This window comes from Mytilus californianus, unplaced genomic scaffold (assembly GCF_021869535.1).
Source record: "Mytilus californianus isolate M0D057914Y unplaced genomic scaffold, xbMytCali1.0.p SCAF_6, whole genome shotgun sequence".
Taxonomy (NCBI): domain Eukaryota; kingdom Metazoa; phylum Mollusca; class Bivalvia; order Mytilida; family Mytilidae; genus Mytilus; species Mytilus californianus.
The window spans coordinates 83517079-83537127 of record NW_026262712.1 but is presented as its reverse complement, the minus strand read 5'-3'; the positions used below and the strand labels follow the sequence as shown (position 1 = coordinate 83537127).

At 32.2% G+C, this 20049-nt stretch overlaps 1 protein-coding gene and 1 long non-coding RNA gene across 14 annotated transcripts in view; both read left to right on the top strand.

Moving 5' to 3' along the window:
• The window catches only part of LOC127705183 (nucleolar protein dao-5-like), a 103066-nt gene that overhangs the window by 11896 nt on the left and 71121 nt on the right, over positions 1-20049 (top strand). The window contains exon 5 of one of the 13 annotated variants that reach the window (XM_052209445.1): positions 11211-11806. The exons of 11 other annotated variants lie outside the window; for them this stretch is intronic. In XM_052209445.1, coding sequence (XP_052065405.1) covers positions 11211-11722 — 512 coding nt within the window. In that variant the 3' untranslated portion in view covers positions 11723-11806. Of the gene's footprint in view, positions 1-6442; positions 9835-11210; positions 11807-20049 lie in introns of those variants that run through there. One more of the 13 variants, XM_052209443.1, reaches the window with a different exon arrangement.
• LOC127705205 (uncharacterized) lies at positions 11814-13563 on the top strand. The gene is made up of 2 exons (XR_007983743.1): positions 11814-12285; positions 12447-13563. It is a non-coding gene; the product is annotated as an uncharacterized LOC127705205 (long non-coding RNA).

Genomic DNA, 20049 nt, shown 5'->3' with positions numbered 1-20049 from the left:
AACCACACAACAGAATTTCATGAAACTGTGTAGATAATAAGGACATACTATGTAGATGTGCATATTGACAGGAAATTATGATTCAATTTTTTTTTCTGATACAATTTTTTTTCTTACACTTATTTTATTTCTCCAATGACAATGTGGTGACATGGGGTATGTGAGCGCGCTCACTAAGGTTCTTTCATTAAAGAAATTATGATATAAATGATAAAGACGTGCATACCTCTATTTTCATTTTCAATTTAAATGAAATATGACTTATTTTTACACCTGATTATTATGATACTTTTTTTTGGCCAAATTGCCCAATACATTGAACAATCTAAGGTCAGTAGTAGCCAGTTAACATCTTAATATTCTTGATAGATGTGGATTGTAACACCTGTGTAAGAGCTTTTACAATGTAATTAAAGTTTACTTGATGCTAAAAATGAATATGAGGATTTTTTTTTGGGGTCTGAAAATGAAAAATAAAAGCCTGATAGCAGACTTTATTAATTTAACTAGCTGGATAGAATTGGGTTGTGGATGAAAAAGATTCTGCAGATAACTGAATATTAGTGTGGAATTGCTTTCAAGAAAGACTGTGCAGATAACTGAAGTCAGGTGTGGGCTTTATTTCTTCGAATTATTTTTGTTTGCTCTGTTGCATAAGGCATTATGAAAGGTTGGAGAAGAGTGTACTTATTTTATGTTCAACTCTTACATTTCAAACTTTGCTAAAACATTTTTAAGCTTGAAATTTACGTTACTTTGAAAAAAGATTAGGGTTGTGATCTTTATAACATTGGAGAGTTTTTTTTTTTAAATATTTCCCATTGGTTAATACTTTTGAACTGAGTGTTCAGCATAAATTTTAAGAAAGGTACTTATTTTATCTATTTTTACTTTGATTTTAAATTTTAGATTTGTAAATATGTTTTATTCAGTAGAATTAGTATTATAGACTTGTTGGAAGTACATTCTATGCAACGGTTTGCAACCAAGCAATTTGAGTCAAAGATCCATTATAGAGATTAATAATCAGTTTTAATTAAGTTAAAGTAATTTACCGACTTGAAAAGACAGAAAAACTGAGCAAATAAATGAAGATTTTTCACGACATTTCACAGATTGTTTCATTGCCCAAACACTATATGTTGCTTTTTCAACCTTCAGACTTTGGTATGAATAGATATGACAAGAATTGTTAAGTTAAAATTCATCATGCATATGCAGCAATTTAGAGGAGTACATTTGGCAGAACCTTAGTCATCCACAATCATAAATGCAACATCTTCGAGAGATCCACACTCCTTCTTGAGCTAGATAAAAATTTTGATCACTACTGTATAAATTTATGATGGAGAAATTTTTTCAACAATTCTTAAATGTCTTGTTTTCAAATGTATGCACTTCATATGTTGAGAAAGAAATAGTTTGGTGTTCAACTGAAAAAATACAAAACTTGTTATTTATTTAAATTTATCAAAAAACAAGAAAATGGAAACAAATTTCTCCTTTTAACATTGCTATGACACCTTTAATAATATAGTTTTGTTTATTGATATAAACTAGTGTATAATTACAAATAACAAAAAACAGGTTATTATATAGTACCCTTTTGTGTGTATATACATGTGTGTCTATTGGTGTATTGGACATACAGCTGTAAAATTAGCTTATTTTAGATACAAAGTTGGAACAGAAATCAAAATGAAGTCAACAATATGCATGGTGTCAAAGTTGAACTTGGAAGCATGTCAAAAAGATATTTTTGTAACCTGGTGCAGTAGTTTCTATGTTGGTCAAAAGTTTTACAATTTTGTAGTTATTCTTAAAAAGGAAATAATATCTTGAATGCTATTTATTAAAATGTTGAATTTTAGTCTTTTCCAGCAGTGAAAGTTTTATGAAAGAAACTTTAGTACCACTTAGAACTGCTCAAACCAGATTATAAAGTGTGATGTCATAGCAATGAGAATGTTTACTATTTATGTAGGTCAATGGGACCTGATCATTATGATATAAGAAATTGGAAGATGATGAAATCAGCTTCCAGTCTCTGATATACTATAGACAAATGAATTGTTTGTGACAATTTTATATTTATTTGAAACAAAAAGGTATCTTGTATATAGATCATTGACGAGAAATAAACACTACCATTAAATATATTGTGTCTGTACTTTGCAAGTTTGGGGGTCATTTGAGAAAAAAAAATGAATTGCAAACAGCGAGAGAGAAATTTGTGAAATGTTGACCTGAAGACCACTAACTGAGATAAGAGTTTGACTGAAACTAGATTATTACTTGAATATTCAACTTTGGTGAAGTAATTCTCTCAAAACATGACTGAAAGTAAATTTCATGTCGTTTCAGATGACATGGGCAGCTTGCAAAGTACAGTTATTATGGGACAGAATTTCGATTATACTGTTACACAGAATCTTGAGCAATTACATCCAACCTCACTTGATTTAAAAACAGACAGTTCTAAATCGTTTGTCTGCTTCAATTATGATGAAATACTTCTTAAAGGCAGGAACGACCCATTCTCTGATATTCCAAATGAACATTACATATCACTAACGACTCTTATAGACATTCATAAACAAAGTTTAGGTCCTGGAAATTTTGCAAAAAATGTTTCAGAGAAACTTTTCCCAGAATTATTTGGACTTGATCACTTAAGAGTTTATTATTCCTATAATGGAGGTGGGCGCTTAGATAAGAAAGAACTAGATCCCTTCAGAAAAACTTACCTAAAAAGATATGTGACTTTTTTTCATCCAGAACTGGAAAGCACACATTACTGGAAAGAGAGTGCTGTTTCTAAAATAAATGAAAATTTGCGACGGCCAACTCATAAAAAACGTGTATAAATGTTGATTTAAAAAGTTACCTACCTGTTAGTATTAAAATAAGAAATCTAAATTACCCAAATGTGATATTCTGTTTTTTAAATTCTTTCCTTAAGCATCTCGACCCATTAAACCAGAGGTGATAACTTGCACAACTGAAAATGAGGATACATGGAGAATCCCAAATGTGCTACGTCCTGTTTTGTTGACATCAACAGAGCCAGTTCCCATAATGGAAAGTTTCTGTGGAAATAAGAATTCGAAAAGATCTCTTCTATTCACTAAAGAACGTTTGGAAGAGTTGGATTTCAAGTTTTCAGATATTGAGCCTCCAAACAGAATTTCAAATGCTGACCTTATAACTGAATTTAATAAATCATGTAGCCCAGGAAATTTTGCTAAGCATTTGTTGGAGAGGCTATTTCCAGAACTTTTTACAGATGAATACCTTTGTCGTTTCTATTCATATTATGGGGGAAGCAGGTTGCATAAACATGCCCTTGATACCTATCGACTTGGCTATTTATATCGATACGTCATTTATTTTTACCCAGAAGTCACAAATCCCAAAGCATGGACGAAGTTAGTCGTTAAACATATTAACTGTGCTCTAAGAAGATCCGAAAATCCCAAAAGTGAAGAGGTGATTCAGATAAACTAGTTTAAATGACACCTTGCAAATTACATTCAGATTTAAGATTCATAGAAGTTATTCAGCACTTTTTGTGTCCTTTTTTCTATAATTATTTGTTTTGTGTTCACATTCAACAGCAGTTTGAAATGAGACTTGTATATAAGTTACAAATTAATTACATTGATTTTCTGAACTAGTGAACTACAAAAAAATGTAAATTTTCTTTTTTGAATTATATTAAAATGGTCAGATCAAGATACCTTTTTGTTTATTGTGCATCTGTATATATATTGATGATTAAAAAAGGAGAATTTCAACTGAGAAAAGCTGGAGAAAGGAGATCATCTGGATTAAAAGCATTGCCTTCTTAAATCTGCCAGACTTTCTAATCTTTCTTCACACATTTGAGTAAAGGAATTCATGGTTTTATGCAGAATATTTATTTTTTTATGAAGACACAAACATATAATATTTATTAACTTCAGTTATTTCAATATGGATGAACATGTTGGTATAAAAAATGAGAGTAAATTGAAATGGTAATAAAAAGTTAAAGACTTCAATCAAAAACCTGGCAGAGTTGTGAAGGCAATGCTAAACAGGTAGGTCCACACACACCAAACAAAAGTCCCATGAAAATATATAACTGAAAAATGGAATAAAGAACTAGACATGGAAAATAAATTGAATGTTAATTCATATATTTGAATTGACTTTGGAACATTGAAGCTTTGAATCGTGTGAAGTTATTTAAACTTGTAGAGAGCTAAACAATTGACTGGTTATGTGGATTCTGGTTGAAATGGTTCTTTATCATGGAATTGTAGTTTCTAATATGGTTTTGATCAGTGATTTATACAATTAGTGGGAATTGGAAGTTATATTCTTGCTCTTGACATTGATTGAAGCAATCCATCTTTGGATATAATGATGGTAGAGATGCCACACTAATAAAAAAAAAGATTAAAGTTTAAATAAAGAAATGGAAGATAAAAAAGGTTAAAACATAATCTTTAAAAAAAAAAGTATGAATGATTTTGTTTCCTGTTCAGAAAAAAAACAACAAAAAACCTAAAAACCTTAGATAATAACCATTTTAAAATTACACATGGGTGATCATTTTGTTGTGTGCTGTTGCAGGTCTCCATGGTAACAGACACAACAAAATTGATCCACTCAGATACAAGATGATGACATCACGAGATCGAGACACAATAATGGTAGAAGAGGACTGCGGAGATATTCAATATTTTGTTGATGATGCAATTCCTGTGAAAGTGTTAAACTTTGAACATAGGCCTGACTGTGTTGAACCTGAAGAGGAACAAATAATACAAGAAATATTAACTAATGCCGTTTCTCGTCAAAATTTTGCTTGGAGACTTGTTAGGCACTATTTTACTGATCCTGAATTGAAAGATCACAATTGTTTTGGTCGGAGAGGCAAACTTCCACTTATCACTGAAAAATTGGAAAAGGTTGAAAGCATTGTATTTGCCTATTACCCTGTTGCTGATCCTGCATTATACCCTCAAGCGTGGCGAGAGTGTGTGGTTGCTATTGACAAGGGCATTAGAAATTCTTTCTCTGACTACGGTTACATTAAAGCTGACGAAAGAAAGTGTCGATCAAGTTACAATATTATAATATGAAATTTCTAGATGACCAGAAATTAAAATTGAACGTGTCACTGATCAAAAGAAAGTGTTGATCAAGTTACAATATTATAATATGAAATTTCTACATGACCAGAAATTTAAATTGAACACGTTTTGATGTTTTTGTGAAATTATTGATGCATATGCAGTTACACTGGATTTGACCCGTTTTGGGTGTAATTATTGAATGACAATCAAGGATATCATGCGATGTAATTGAATGATGCAATTTTTGAATAGAATATAATGTTGTTCCTGCTCTGTTCTACAGTATTTGCATAGAATCGTCTCTTAGTTCAAAATGAATAGTTGTGATGTTTGTTTTAGCTTGTTTTTAAATAATTTATATTAAAGATGAAAATGGGTTATTTTTTTGAATTGATATTCTTAGGTTTTACTTGAAAAGACTTGTTATAAATCTTCATTGACTTACTTCCCTTTGAACAGTTTTTTTTTTTTTTTTTTTTTTAGGTTGATAGGCAGTTGGCCCTCATGTTTGTCCGATTCATTAAGAATACAAAATTAAGAAGTCTGAACTTTATGTTCAATTTTGGGTTTAGTGAGGCTGTATAATAAATCCCTTAGCTGTTAACTATGAAACTGGAAAAACTTGCAGTAGAAGTTATACAATAGTTGCAAAACTAAATTTTGTTTTGAAATCTAGTTTATATAAGGTTTTGCGATGTTAACAATTGACCTTGCAACCAAGCAGTCTTGCAAAGTTACTTGAAAATCAAGCCTGAGCATTGTTTCCTACAATGTACAGAATTTAGGCTTGCAGACTCGTGCTAATTTTGAATTGGCAGTGCATATATATATATACAAGGTTGCAATGGACTACATCCATAAACTAGAGGGAAATTTTAATAATGGAACAGAATTATTTCTATTTTGTAGTAAACCTGACATAAATATGAAAACCAATCTAATAAAACACCAACACACCAAACATATTGACACAAAAATACAGTTGGCATGTTAAAATTTATGATAGAAATTGCATGTTGTTTGTTTTATTTTTTTAAATACTGCCTAAGTGTTCTTCTATTCCTCCTGGTTTCACTAAAACTATTGAGAACACCTTGGCACTATTTAGGTACAAAATAGCCATTTAATAGCAGCATATAATTTGTTGCTAAAAGTACTGAACAATAAAGAGAGGCTGTGTTAATTTCAAATTTCAAATTCTTTTCATTAAATGTTTTAGTGATACCTTGAGCAAGATTATAAATTTCTTTTTGCACGAAACTTTTAATTGTGAACGTAATAGTAAAGCTAACACTAGCCTCTCTTTATTCTTTCAGCTCCCAACAAGCCAGTTTTAAAAACAAAGCCAATGCCTGCCTGTGCTAAAGCTAAGAAGTATCCAGGTTGGAAGGAGGAACCGTCGGAAGACCCCAATGATCAAGAGATAGAGTTTATGCCAGGTCACAAATTAGTTCACATCACTGGCCATAAACGAGCTTGCGCTTATTGTAATATACTCCGTCTTAAGACAAAATCGGGATGGGCTATAAAATCTTACTATAAATGTGAGGCCTGCGATGTATGTCTTTGTAAAGGAAAGAAGGATTGTTTTGTAAGGTATCATGAATTAAGAATGGAACAACCAGATTTGTCACCAAAGATGTTGCTGAAAACTTTAAAGGAAGCAACTGCTAGTCAAACACCAAAAAAACCTCGTAAAAGTGCCAAAGTAGATGACCCAGGAGTTAAAAATGTTGCAATATATGAAGAATTTACCTCAATGATGACACAGGCCATTGCTGATCAACTTCAGGCATATGGGGGAATGTTGGACCCAGATGACAGTGGTCAACAGAGTTTGGATCAGAGTCGTGGAATTTACCAGCAGTCACATATAACTGTCTCACCAAAAAACACAAATGGTCCCAGTCAACCTGAAACTGGAAATGATAAAAATAGAAATAACTCTGAACCTCTGAAAATCGAACAAGGAATCTTGCCAAAAACTAAAGATGAAAAATTAAACCCTGAAGAAGAACAAAATTACTCACCTAATAACCAACAAGAATATTTGTTGTAATATGTTGTTATTGAAACAAATTTAATGTGTTCAGCTAAATCATAGACAAAAAAAAGGGCATTTTATTGAAAACATACTTGAAGCAGGAATAGGTTTTAAATGAATCAGTCCCCAAAATATTTCAATGTACCTATTTGTTAAAATGTTATTGCCACATTGATCAAATTTTGACAGACATAATAATTTATAAAATGCTCCATGTTTTACATATTATGTGCCAAGTATTATTTTTTTAATCTTCCATATTTATTTTTTGACACGTTGTTCCAATAAATGATACAGGTACATCCTGAAGGCATTATAATTTATTTTTTTGTAGATTTGTGTTTCTTAGTTTTGCCATTTTATGAAACTCTTTTTATGAAAAAAAAACCAGAAGACTCCTGAAGGTTTTCTTTTCATACTTTTCTACCTTGCTTGTGACAAACACATAGTATAAAAGATTAGAGATAAGGTCTTCAATCATCTGAGTTAAAATCTTTGTTGATTTCAATAAAATTCTTGAAAATAGTCATATATACAAATTTCATATATTGAAAAATCACAACAGTTTGAAGCCTTTAATTTAAAAAAAAAATGACATTTGCAGTGAAAGAACATTTATTTTATAAAGTAAAAGAAGCTAATAATTTCTATAGGAACAGCAGTAATTTGTACTAGAAATTTAAGTAGATGTCACATAAAAACTTACTGGTGTACATGGTCTTCCTTACCTGGTGTTAAATTGTCTAATATAATTTTTATTTTATTGGCACAATGGCAAAATTCCAATTTTTCTAAAGAGTACTTTATGTAAAATAATAAGTATTCAGGATACTATAGCTTTTGACTTAAAAGAACCTTGTGTTCTTCCAATGGGTAGCTGATGCATACATGTGTACAAAGTACATAATTGTGGGATTTAAGATTTTAAAATTTTATAAACAAGCTGGAAGCAATATAGCCATTACTATCTTATTTCATTTTGTTTGAATAAAGCCTGGTTACTTGATTAAACTTCCAACATATCAGTATAACCTATTCACATTTTGGTTATAGATTAGACCACTAATGCATGCCTCACTTTCTGCATTGAGACCATTGAGATGAAGTACAGCTTTTAAAAACTTTTAAATTGGACACAGAAGTCTTTTGATAACAAGGCTTTGTTTACGTTTCTTATATAATAATATGTAATTGTATAACTTGCATGTGTTTTGTGTATTCACTATACTTTAAAAAGGTGTTAATAATCGTGACAAAAGATGCATGAAAATGTATTGGAAATCCCTCTTTCCCTATTTATGCCCCTTTGTTTTGTTTTATGTTTGAAAATACTCATTTTGTTTGCTAATGTTGTTTACTAAAGTTAAGATTTGATTGTATTGTCTGCAAAGCAGTGTTGATTCATAAAGATTACTTAGTGTAGTTACATGTAGTCTGGTTATCAGACTTTGTAATAACTCAGTTTCAAAGAAAGGGAGGTAACTGGTTTACCTTCGTCTGTCCATTACACATTTCTGTCACAATTTTCTTAGCAAATACAAGTCATTGCTTCTTGATTTATTGCACCAAGCTTTATCTGGATATACAATAACGTGATACATTTTCAGTTCCATAATATTAAACTTCCTGTTAGGGAAATATTATATCTTAAAATGTTGCCCACTTATTTGAAATTTTGGTCACATTTTTTTGTCGAGTGAGATATGAGCAGTAGCTAACAGTTCATCTTGTGTGACAGAACAAACAAAATCTGCATCAATTCTTAAACGTAAAGTATGGTTAAACAACTTCAATTTTAATTTTCACCACTTTGGTAACTTAGGTTTCCTAATTTAAATCATGTACCTCATCATATAGAACATGACTGTGTGTTATTAATTGACTACGTATGGCAGGTTAGTTTCGTTGACCCATGTCTTCAATGTATTACTCCTATGTAAATTTATATCAAACTCAGGAAGAAAAAAACTTTTGTATCTGAACAACATCTGCAGCTAGGATAGAGATCTTCAGACACAAGGCCAGTTAATATTTGTTCAGGGCAACTTTTTTGCAATTTAATTGTAGATGTAATAAGTTGTGACAGGAAGAGTACTTACAATAAAACATTTTTTTTTACTAAGTTACATATATCTACTGGATGGACTGTTCAATATACGATTTTTTTTACCTTTGGAATATGAAGATTTTGACAAGTCAAAATGAATAAAAATAAATTTAATTTTCATGTGCAATTTTTAAAGTTATTAATATACATTGTTAGTGATGAGCATTCTTTGTTTGTATTACAAAAAAAAATGATCCCTGATGGTTGGTCTTCTAAAATTATCTTGTTTGAAATAAATTCTTCAAGACATTGCTCTGAAGTTAGATAATTCAAAAACGATAGATGAACATTACCTCCTACCAGTCTTTATTCATACATCAAGTTAAATATAAGTTGTAACATTGAATCTGAACATTTTCAGGGACAGCAAATTTTTGCAATTTTTACAATATCTGTTATTAGTTGACTGCCTGAAACAAGACACTTGGATATATTTAGAACATAACAGAAATCCTTTTTTATATGCATGTTTTCGTCTTTGTGCTATATTTATTTATGTATCTTTGTTTAGATATGTCAGTGTTGGTATTTTAGAATAAAATGTTGAATTATGTTAATTGTCAATTTTTTTCAATACCAGGGTAACCAGGCACTTTGAAAATAGTAAATGTGCTTTAACTATATATTTGCAAATATAAATGTATTGGAGAGAGAAAAAAAAGAAAGAAAAAAACGTTTGATGTGATTTCTGTGCTCACAATGTGTGTTGCTGGAATAACCATTATCACTCTGATACATACACACAAAAAACTTAACTGAATGTTACGGATAAAATTATTTAATATCAAAATATAAAAGGATGGTAAAATGAAAACTTATGTTAGACATATGTTCCAAGTTGAAATAGCCCGAAAGTGTAAGATCTTTCATGATTTACTTCAGGAAAGGATGTTTTGTTTTTGTTATACACCCGTATTATGGTATACCGTTGTCTGTCCGTCCGTCCGTCGTCAACATGTCGGACATTAATTCAAAAACGCTTTAACCAATATGCATGAAACTTTGGTAAATTGTTTATATCTATTGATGTGAGCTCCCTTTTGTTTTTTTTATAAATTTCAGATGTACTGTTTCCGAGTTTTGGGGTTTTATTCATTAAAAAAGGGGGGATTTTCCAGTTTTCTGACAATAACTCAAAAACAATTTCACCAATTTGCAAGAAACTTTGGTGAATTGTTTATTTCTTTCGACATGAGCTCCTTTTTGATTTTTATAAATTTTAGACTATACTTTTCCGATTTATGGGTTTTTTTTCATTACAAAAAGGATTTTCCAGTTTTCAGACAATAACTCAAAAATGCTGAAAGCATTTTTTATGAAACTTTGGTAAATTGTTTATATCTATTGATGTAAGCTCCCTTTTGATTTTTATAAATTTTCGATTTTACGTTTCTGTGTTATAAGATTTTATTTGTTTATAGTCTGACAACAGATTTACTAAGTATTGTGTAACAGCACAGTGTATTGTACAACAGCAAGAAATCATTAATTGAATATAAATTCAATTCATATAACCAATTTCAAGTTCTTTGACTACATTTATTCAGAAACCTATAATATGTCAAATATTTAATTACAATCCAAATTCAGACCTGTATCAAGCTTGAATATTGTGTCCATTTTTGCCCCAACTGTTCAGGGTTGGACCTCTGCGAGCGTATCCAGCTGCGCTCAGCGAAGCAGTTTATTTGAATATTTCTTGATTCTTGCTTTCAAACTTCATTTGTGAAATATTGGTTTTCTGGTTTAATACTGGGGTCTACAGTCTACAGTCGTATTAATTTTAAGGTGTTAGTTACAACATCAGACTTGTGTTCCTGGATATATGATATATATTGATAGTTGGCATTTTACAAAGTTGAACGGCTTCCTAATGAATTGCCAACAATATGTAAGTTCTGGTACCTTACATTGTAAATTTCATTTCTTGCAGGGTACCAGGGCAAAGATCGAGCTTCTTTTGGACACGAGTTAACACAGGAACTTCATGATAGTATTTCCACAGAATTTGAAAAAAATTCACATGGTTATAAACATAATGTGGTAGATCAGCCAGTTGAGTGGTCTGTACAGAAAAGTCAAAATTTACCATATCTAATGGGGACTAGTGTACTTGAATGTCAGGATGTGTCAGAAAGTTTACCATTTATTGTCACTGATGATAATCTTGCTTCTGAACAGGGTGGGAAATATGACGGAAAACCAAAATTTCATTGTCTTGTGTATAATGCTGACACAAAGGCAAAATACTGTGTATACTGTAAAATCATGGGAAATAGAACAAGCTGTGGTTGGAATGTCAGATCCTATTACTGTTGTGATGCATGTGATGTGCCACTGTGTAGTGGCAAACGGGACTGTTACAATGATTATCATAAGATGCTGAAGAAAGCACAACCTGATTTGACATGGCTGTGCTCTGATCTAAGACCAGTTAAAAAATGAATTACACATTGAATAGAATTTTCTTTTTATGCTTTGTGGCTCAGCAAGAATCTTCGTGTTTTATAGCAACTTGTTTGTGTTGGGTTTTTCCATGTGTTTTTATACGACCGCAAAAAAATTTTTGTGGTCGTATATTGGTATGGCGTTGGCGTCGTCGTCCGGCGTCGTCGTCCGAATACACATTAGTTTTCGCACTCTAACTTTAGTTTAAGTGAATGGATCTCATTGAAATTTTACCATAAGGTTCAATACTACAAAAGGAAGGTGGGGATTGATTTTGGGGGTTATGGTACTAACAGTTAAGGAATTAGGGGCCAAAAGGGGCCAAAAATAAGCATTTTTGTAACTTCCAGACATAACTTGTGTGTAAGTGTATGGATCTCTCTGACATTGTACCACAAGGTTCCATATCACAAAGGGAATGCTGGGATTGATTTTGGGGGTAATTGTCTCCAAATTTTAGGAATTAGGGGCCAAAAAGGGGCAAAAAACAAGCATTTTTCTAGTTTCATGACAATAACTTGTTTGTAAGTGTATGGATCTTTATGAAATTGTACTACAAGGTTCCATATCACAAAGGGAATACTGGGATTGATTTTTGGGGTAATTTCCTCCAAATATTAGGAATTAGGGGCCAAAAAGGGGCAAAAAACAAGCATTTTTCTAGTTTCATGACAATAACTTGTTTGTAAGTGTATGGATCTTTATGAAATTGTACTACAAGGTTCCATATCACAAAGGGAAGGCTGGGATTGATTTTGGGGGTTTTCCCTCAAAATTTTAGTAATTAGGGGCCATAAAAGGGCAAAAAAAAACATGCATTTTTCTAGTATCAGGACAATAACTTGTGTGTAAGTGTATGGATCTTTATGAAATTGTACTGCAAGGTTCCATATCACAAAGGGAAAGCTGGAATTGAGTTTGGGGGTAATTGCCCTAAACGTTTAGGAATTTGGGGCCAAAAAGGGGCCAAAAAACAAGCATTTTTCTAGTTTCCAGACAATAACTTGTGTTCAAGTGTATGAATCTCTCTGAAATTGTACTGCAAGGTACCATACCACAAAGGGAAAGCTGGGATTGAGTTTGGGGGCGATGAATCATAAGGGGGTTCAAAAAATTGGGGGGGGGGATTTTTTTTTTTCCTTTTTTTTCTTTAACATTTTCCATTTTAAATTGGTTATTTCTGATTTATATATAAAAGCAAATAATAATGATATGGTTTGAATAGGCATACATGTGAACCTCCCGACGGGAGTACAATAATCCCGTTTTCAGGGGTCTCCTCCCCCCTCCCGTTGAAAAAATCCCGTGTATGAAATTTTTCATGAATGAAAAATTTCTGCCCAACATAACATCTCAGGCATCTGGTGTAACTGACATTACCTGAAGTTATATTTTACCTGTAAATCAATTAACATGCATAATTATATGGCTTCACTTGTCAGCTTGGGTGTCAAACATACTGGTAAGCAACGATTTTTACCTCAGGCTAACTGCCGTTGTGTAACAAAAACTGTGTATTTATTGGGTTACTTCCCTTGATTTATCCTGTTTTAAGTTACTTTCCTTTTAATAATGAACATTTTTAAAAGAATATAAATAAAATATAAATTGAACAAATAATCATAAAAGGATGGTTATTAAATGATTTTAAATGTCTTAGGACAAATAAAAAAATAATAATTTGAAAATTATTTGAGGATTCTATACTTCCTTTTAAGGCTTAAATTTAAATTTATATAATAACTATGACCCTAACTTCACAGATAGAATGAATTTCTGAGTTTGCAAATAAAAACTATTTGCAAGAGAAAAAAAAAAAAAAATAAAAACTATTTGCAGACAGCTAAACAAATGTTCTGGTTGCAATGATTGTTTTATAGAATATGAAGTAAAAAATTTAAAGAACATACTGGGAAAAAACAATGTTAGATTGAACATGTAGAATATAAAGATGGAGAAACTTTATAAGTACAAGGGTACTATAAACATAATAAATTGGTTGGAAAGTTGAAGAAAACACACTTTAAAAGACCATTTTTACAGCACACGGTTACATTTACAACAAAATTAATGTCGATTAAAAACCTCCTGATCTGAGTCCTAATCTCCTGACCAAAATTTCCCAATCTCCTGATCTGAGTTTCACAGTCCATCACATGTATGAATAGGTAAATTGAAAATTTTTAAGTTCTTAGACCACTTTCATTCTGTGTCAGAAACCTATGCTGTGTCAAATATTTAATTACAATCCAAATTCAGTGCTGTATCAAGCTTGAATGTTGTGTCCATACTTGCCCCAACTGTTCAGGGTTCGACCTCTGCGGTCGTATCAAGCTGCGCCCCAGCGGAGCATTTTATTTCCCAGATAAATTGCAACCAATCATAGATTACAAAAAATAAAATTGGAAAGTCGTTTAATAGAGCTTCAGCTTGATACTTATGAATAAAAAAAAAGTAATGTATCTATGTAGAAACATGTAGTGTTGAAGACCAGGTTGACCTGTAAATGTCTGGTTTTTCATGCTGTTTAGTTGCAGTCTTGTCATTGTGGTATAATACCACACATCTCTGTTTCATACTTTAGGACTTATCCCTTGAATAAGTCCCACTTCATCATCATGTTTTAATAATGTATCTTAATTAATTAATTTTCTGACTTTGATACTTTGTTTGATTGATTCAAAACTTTTTTATTTCTGCTCCTTAGAGTGAAGAGATGACAATGTATAGACACTTCTTGTTTAAAGACTATATATTGTCCTCGAGATGTCTTTTGGTTATTTTCTTCAATTTGTTCTGGTCTCCCCCCAAAAAACGTATACCACACATCACCTTTTTGATCATATTAATAGTCATTGATCAAACACCTGACTGATTGTTGGGGCGATGCTAAAAGGCCAGTGGCAAATACATATGTTATTATCCTATGAATATACCTTGTTTTGTTCTAAACTTTCACTCTGAAGTGGATTTTTGTCGAGCCTGCGACTTTTGTCGCAGAAAGCTCGACATAGGGATAGCGATCCGGCGGCGGCGGCGGCGTTAGCTAACTTCTTAAAAGCTTAATATTTTAGATGATGGAAGACCTGGATGCTTCATACTTTGTATATGGATGCCTCATGTTACGAAGTTTCCGTCAGTCACATGTCCAATGTCCTTGACCTCATTTTCATGGTTCAGTGACTACTTGAAAAAAAAGTTCAGATTTTTTGTAATGTTAAATTCTCTCTTATTATAAGTAATAGGATAACTATATTTGGTATGTGCGTACCTTGCAAGGTCCTCATGCCCGTCAGACAGTTTTCACTTGACCTCGACCTCATTTCATGGATCAGTGAACAAGGTTAAGTTTTGGTGGTCAAGTCCATATCTCAGATACTATAAGCAATAGGTCTAGTATATTCGGTGTATGGAAGGACTGTAAGGTGTACATGTCCAACTGGCAGGTGTCATCTGACCTTGACCTCATTTTCATGGTTCAGTGGTTATAGTTAAGTTTTTGCGTTTTGGTCTGTTTTTCTTATACTGTATGCCATAGGTCTACTATATTTGGTGTATGGAATGATTGTAAGGTGTACATGTTTAGCGGGCAGGTGTCATCTGACCTTGACCTCATTTTCATGGTTCAGTGGTCAAAGTTAAGTTTTTGAGTTTTGGTCTTTTTTTCTAATACTATATGCAATAGTTCAACTATATTTGGTATGTGCGTACCTTGCAAGGTCCTCATGCCCGTCAGACAGTTTTCACTTGACCTCAACCTCATTTCATGGATCAGTGAACAAGGTTAAGTTTTGGTGGTCAAGTCCATATCTCAGATACTATAAGCAATAGGTCTAGTATAATTGGTGTATGGAAGGACTGTAAGGTGTACATGTCCAACTGGCAGGTGTCATCTGACCTTGACTCCATTTTCATGGTTCAGTGGTCAAAGTTAAGTTTTTTGAGTTTTGGTCTTTTTTTCTAATACTATATATGCAATAGTTCAACTATATTTGGTGTATGGAAATATTTTATGATTTATTTGGCAGTCACGCAGGTTTTATTTGACCTTGACCTCATTTTTCAAGGTTCATTGGTCAGTGTTAAGTTTTTGTGTTTTGGTCTGTTTTTCTTAAACTATAAGCAATAGGTCAACTATATTTGTTGTATGGAAGAATTTTTAGCTGTACATGCCTGCCTAGCATGGTTCATCTGACCTTGACCTCATTTTCATGGTTCATTGGTCAATGTTTAGTTTACTTGGTTAATGTTAAGTTTATGTGACAGTTGTAATAAAGCTTTATATTTAGGACAATCAACATAATATCAATGATTAGTAAAGAAGGCGAGACATTTCAGCGTGTGCACTCTTGTTAAACTTTCAAACTTAAAAGTTAAGTCTGCTGAAAGTCCTGTCAACTTTCTGGGACTCCCTATTCTAACTGAGCAGACAAGTCATCTCACTGTGAAAGGAATTTGCTTTTTTATGTAGTTACTTAATAGTGTTTTCTGCAATCTGATTGGGGATAATACAAAACAAGAGTTTTCAAAGAGAGGGATTAAAATGAATCTGCCAACTACTAAAGTTTTCTTTGTATTTAAACAACAGTCCAATGTTATGGATGAGTGTATGCCACATGTTGCACTAAAGAGAATGTTTTATTTATATGTCTCTAATGATACACATGTATATAAGAGATCTTTCCAAAGGACCTTGTTGGCAGATTCAGAATAATTCTTTCTCTTTGTTTTCAGGCGGCCAAGTTTCTTCTAATCTTCGTGATATGCTCACATGCCAACTTCCTGCTGACAGTTATGGTTTACAGTCGCACAGTTCAGCTGTATACAAATCAAAATGGGAGACATTGGGGCATTTACTGGTCAGATGTGATAAAAAGCTTTGTTTCATGTGCCAGGCTCATAAACGAAAAACTAGGGCTGGCTGGTTTGTGTACACACGAAAGAAATGTGAAAAGTGTAATATTCCACTGTGTAAACAAGGGATGGGTTTCAATTGCTATGAAATGTTTCACCAGCTGTATTTTCAAGAAGATGGAAGCCCAAAGCCATCGTTAGTCCAAAGTTCTGGAGTTCACAGAATTTCTGCAAGTACAGTTAGGCCTAGCAATCAGATGACACCTGATAAGCAAACATCTTTGATGTATTCAACATTTCAAGTTCCTCATAGTACAATCAATCCACTAGAAGGTGGTAAAAATACAAGACTATTGTCTGACCTTTCACCTGCACCTCTCCAGTATAGTAGACAATTTGAGAGAAATATGATGAGTGAAAGGTTTTTTGATGAGGATTTCACTAGACATATGGAACAGGTTGTTTCTAACGTAATACCTTTTCAAGGAAATTATAATACTGATAAAAGAGATGATGATATTGAACAACAAAGATCTGATATACTTTCATTTGAAAACACAAAAACAAATCCAAATGAAAGTAACAAGTAGAGACATTTCTAACTTTCAAAGAGTCTTAATCTGAAAAAAAATACTTTGTAGTATTACAATTTATTGTTATAGAGTGCCAAATAAAAATCAATCTTTTAAGCGTTTTTTTTTTAAGAAAACTATTCCAGACATGGATGTTAGATTATATATAGAAACTTTTAAAATCTTCACAAATTACTACTTGGCTAACAACCCTGAAATGTTTGGTACAGTATATTAAATCTATTTATAAATGACTCGTTTACAAAAAGTGAGATAATTTTCCTGGATTTGATTGTAGAGCTTATGGTTTTCTTCAAATCTATTCAAATCATGGTTTCAAGTGATAAAGCATGCAAGCTGTAGGCATGTTAGGTTTTGTTGACTTGAATCAAAAGTTGTATTTGTTGCATGTGTAGAAAAGAAGCTAGTTGTAATTGTCAGTGATACAGGGTTAAATAGTATTTAAAACTTGTTGGTGCAGAGTTAATTAGTATTTAAAACTACAAAAGATTACTTCTGTCAATGAAATTGACCTTTTTAAGTGAAAAATTATAAAGTGTTGGGTATGTTGTTGTCACTTTCAAAAATCTAAGGACACAACTATTAGTTATTTGGAAAAGTTGTTTTTTAAAATGATTGAAATATAAATATAATTGTGCACCAAAGCTTGTAACGAAACTGAATGATAAAACTATTTCTGTAGAGAAATTAAATACTTCACAAATGGAAGAGATGTAAAAATTGTGATTAATGGATGTATATACTGCTGTATATATTGAAACATGATTCAGGATTTAGTGCCCAGTGGCTTATTAGCAAAAAAAGTAATTCTTTGTTCATATTTTGAGAGTCGAGCATGCACACATGTAATCTTTGTTTTCAGGTGGCATACAGATACCAACAGAAACAAATTGGTCATCAGTGCAGCCTCAACATGGACAAGTCTTGCCATCCAAAGTGGTTGTCAATAATCCTTCCTTTTGGTCAATTCCTTTGAAATCTTTTATGGGGAGTAAACAGGAGGATTTTACTGGTTCATTGAATAATTTTACCCTGCTGCCACAATCAACTGAAGATTATAAAATTCCAGCTGAAATAATTTTACATGCGCTTAATACCTGTGAGCTTCAGAGGCATAAATTTGCAGTTGCCATTTTTCGCCAGATTATATCTATTGGTGAAGCTCATGGTCGCAATATTACAGGAAAAGTGTTTGTACCAAATGTTATTAAGGGTAAAATTTCTCCAGTAAAACTTCAGGCCATCCAATTTGTCTGTAGACAGTATTACCCATCACAGCGTGGAGAGGAGGAAAAAGATTGGAAAACTGTTATTTCTGCCTTACATAAAGCATTGTGGACAGTTGAAAAATTCGTTCAAAATTATCTAGATGTCAGTCCCATTGCCAACATGCAAGGGATTGCTTAAAATAGAATGGTCTGATAATGAATTTTAATTAGGTTCATGTTCTTACTGTAATGACTTAATTGTTATGTGATTGTAACTTGCTGTGTGACTGTGATATGTACTCTCAATTTCATTTTTGTTTGACGAAATTAAAGTATAATCTAATAAAATTTCAGTACTGAAAGTCTTTGCATGTTATTAGAAATGGGATTCATCACTGAAAATCAGAAGATTTTAAGTTGAAAGATTTTTGTCATTGATTGTCCAGACTTTTGGTTGAAAAGGATTGCATCATTGATTAGTCTAGATTTTTGGTTCAAAGGGATTGCATCATTGATTAGTCTAGACTTTTGGTTCAAAGGAATTGCATCATTGATAGGTCTATATTTTTGGTTCAAAGGGATTGCATCATTGATTAGTCTAGACTTTTGGTTCAAAGGGATTGCATCATTGATAGGTCTAGATTTTTGGATGAAAGCGGTTGCATCATTGATACATGAATGTCTTGATTTTTGGATAAAAGCGATTGCATTATTGAAAGTTCTACATTTTTGATTGAAAAGTGATTTATTATTGATAGCCTTTAGATATTTAGTAGAGTGAGATGTGTCTCTGAAAATGAATGATCTTTGTTCTAAGAAGAATCCTATCTGAAAATCTATATACATTTAGTGAAGAGGAATCCATCTTGAAAACAGATATGATATTTCAGCAGTGTTGATGTTTTTGGTCTCGCCTAGAAAAGTTGAGTGCTGGAATTTGTATGCCATATTTTAGATCAAAGTTTGTAATCTTTATTTTGTAAAAATTTGTTTAATGATCTTTAATGGACATTGCTGAATTGACACAACTACACTATTTTCCTAATTGAACAAGAAAAAGTACATATGATGGAATGATAGCGAGACATGGAGTTGGAATTTATTTAAACCTTGATATAAATATATGATACATATTTGAATGTGCATGATGCATGTTTTCTGAAATAACCTTCAACTTAAACCAATAGTTCAGGAAGAAAAAAACCAATAGGTTTTGGAAGTTTTAGGTCCAAAAAGAGCTTAGACAGAATAACCAAAACTGCCTGTCAACTTTGGCAAGGAAGTTACAACTAGTAGCAATTTTAATTTTTTAAAAGCAGCAGACTATAGCGGTTGTCGTTTGTTTATGTGTTACATATTTGTTTTTCGTTCATTTTTTGTACATAAATTAGGCGGTTAGTTTTCTTGTTTGAATTGTTTTACATTGTCATTTCGGGCCTTTTATAGCTGACTGTGCGGTATGGGCTTTGCTCATAGTTGAAGGCTGTACAGTGACCTATAGTTGTTAATTTCTGTGTCATTTGGTCTCTTGTGGAGAGTTGTCTCATTGGCAATCATACCACATCTTCTTTTTTATATATAGGATTTTGACTTTGTTTCTTTTTTAATTTAAAATTTAAATAAATAATTTAAGTGGAAAACATTTTGTTTTCAGATGAAATGCAGTCTT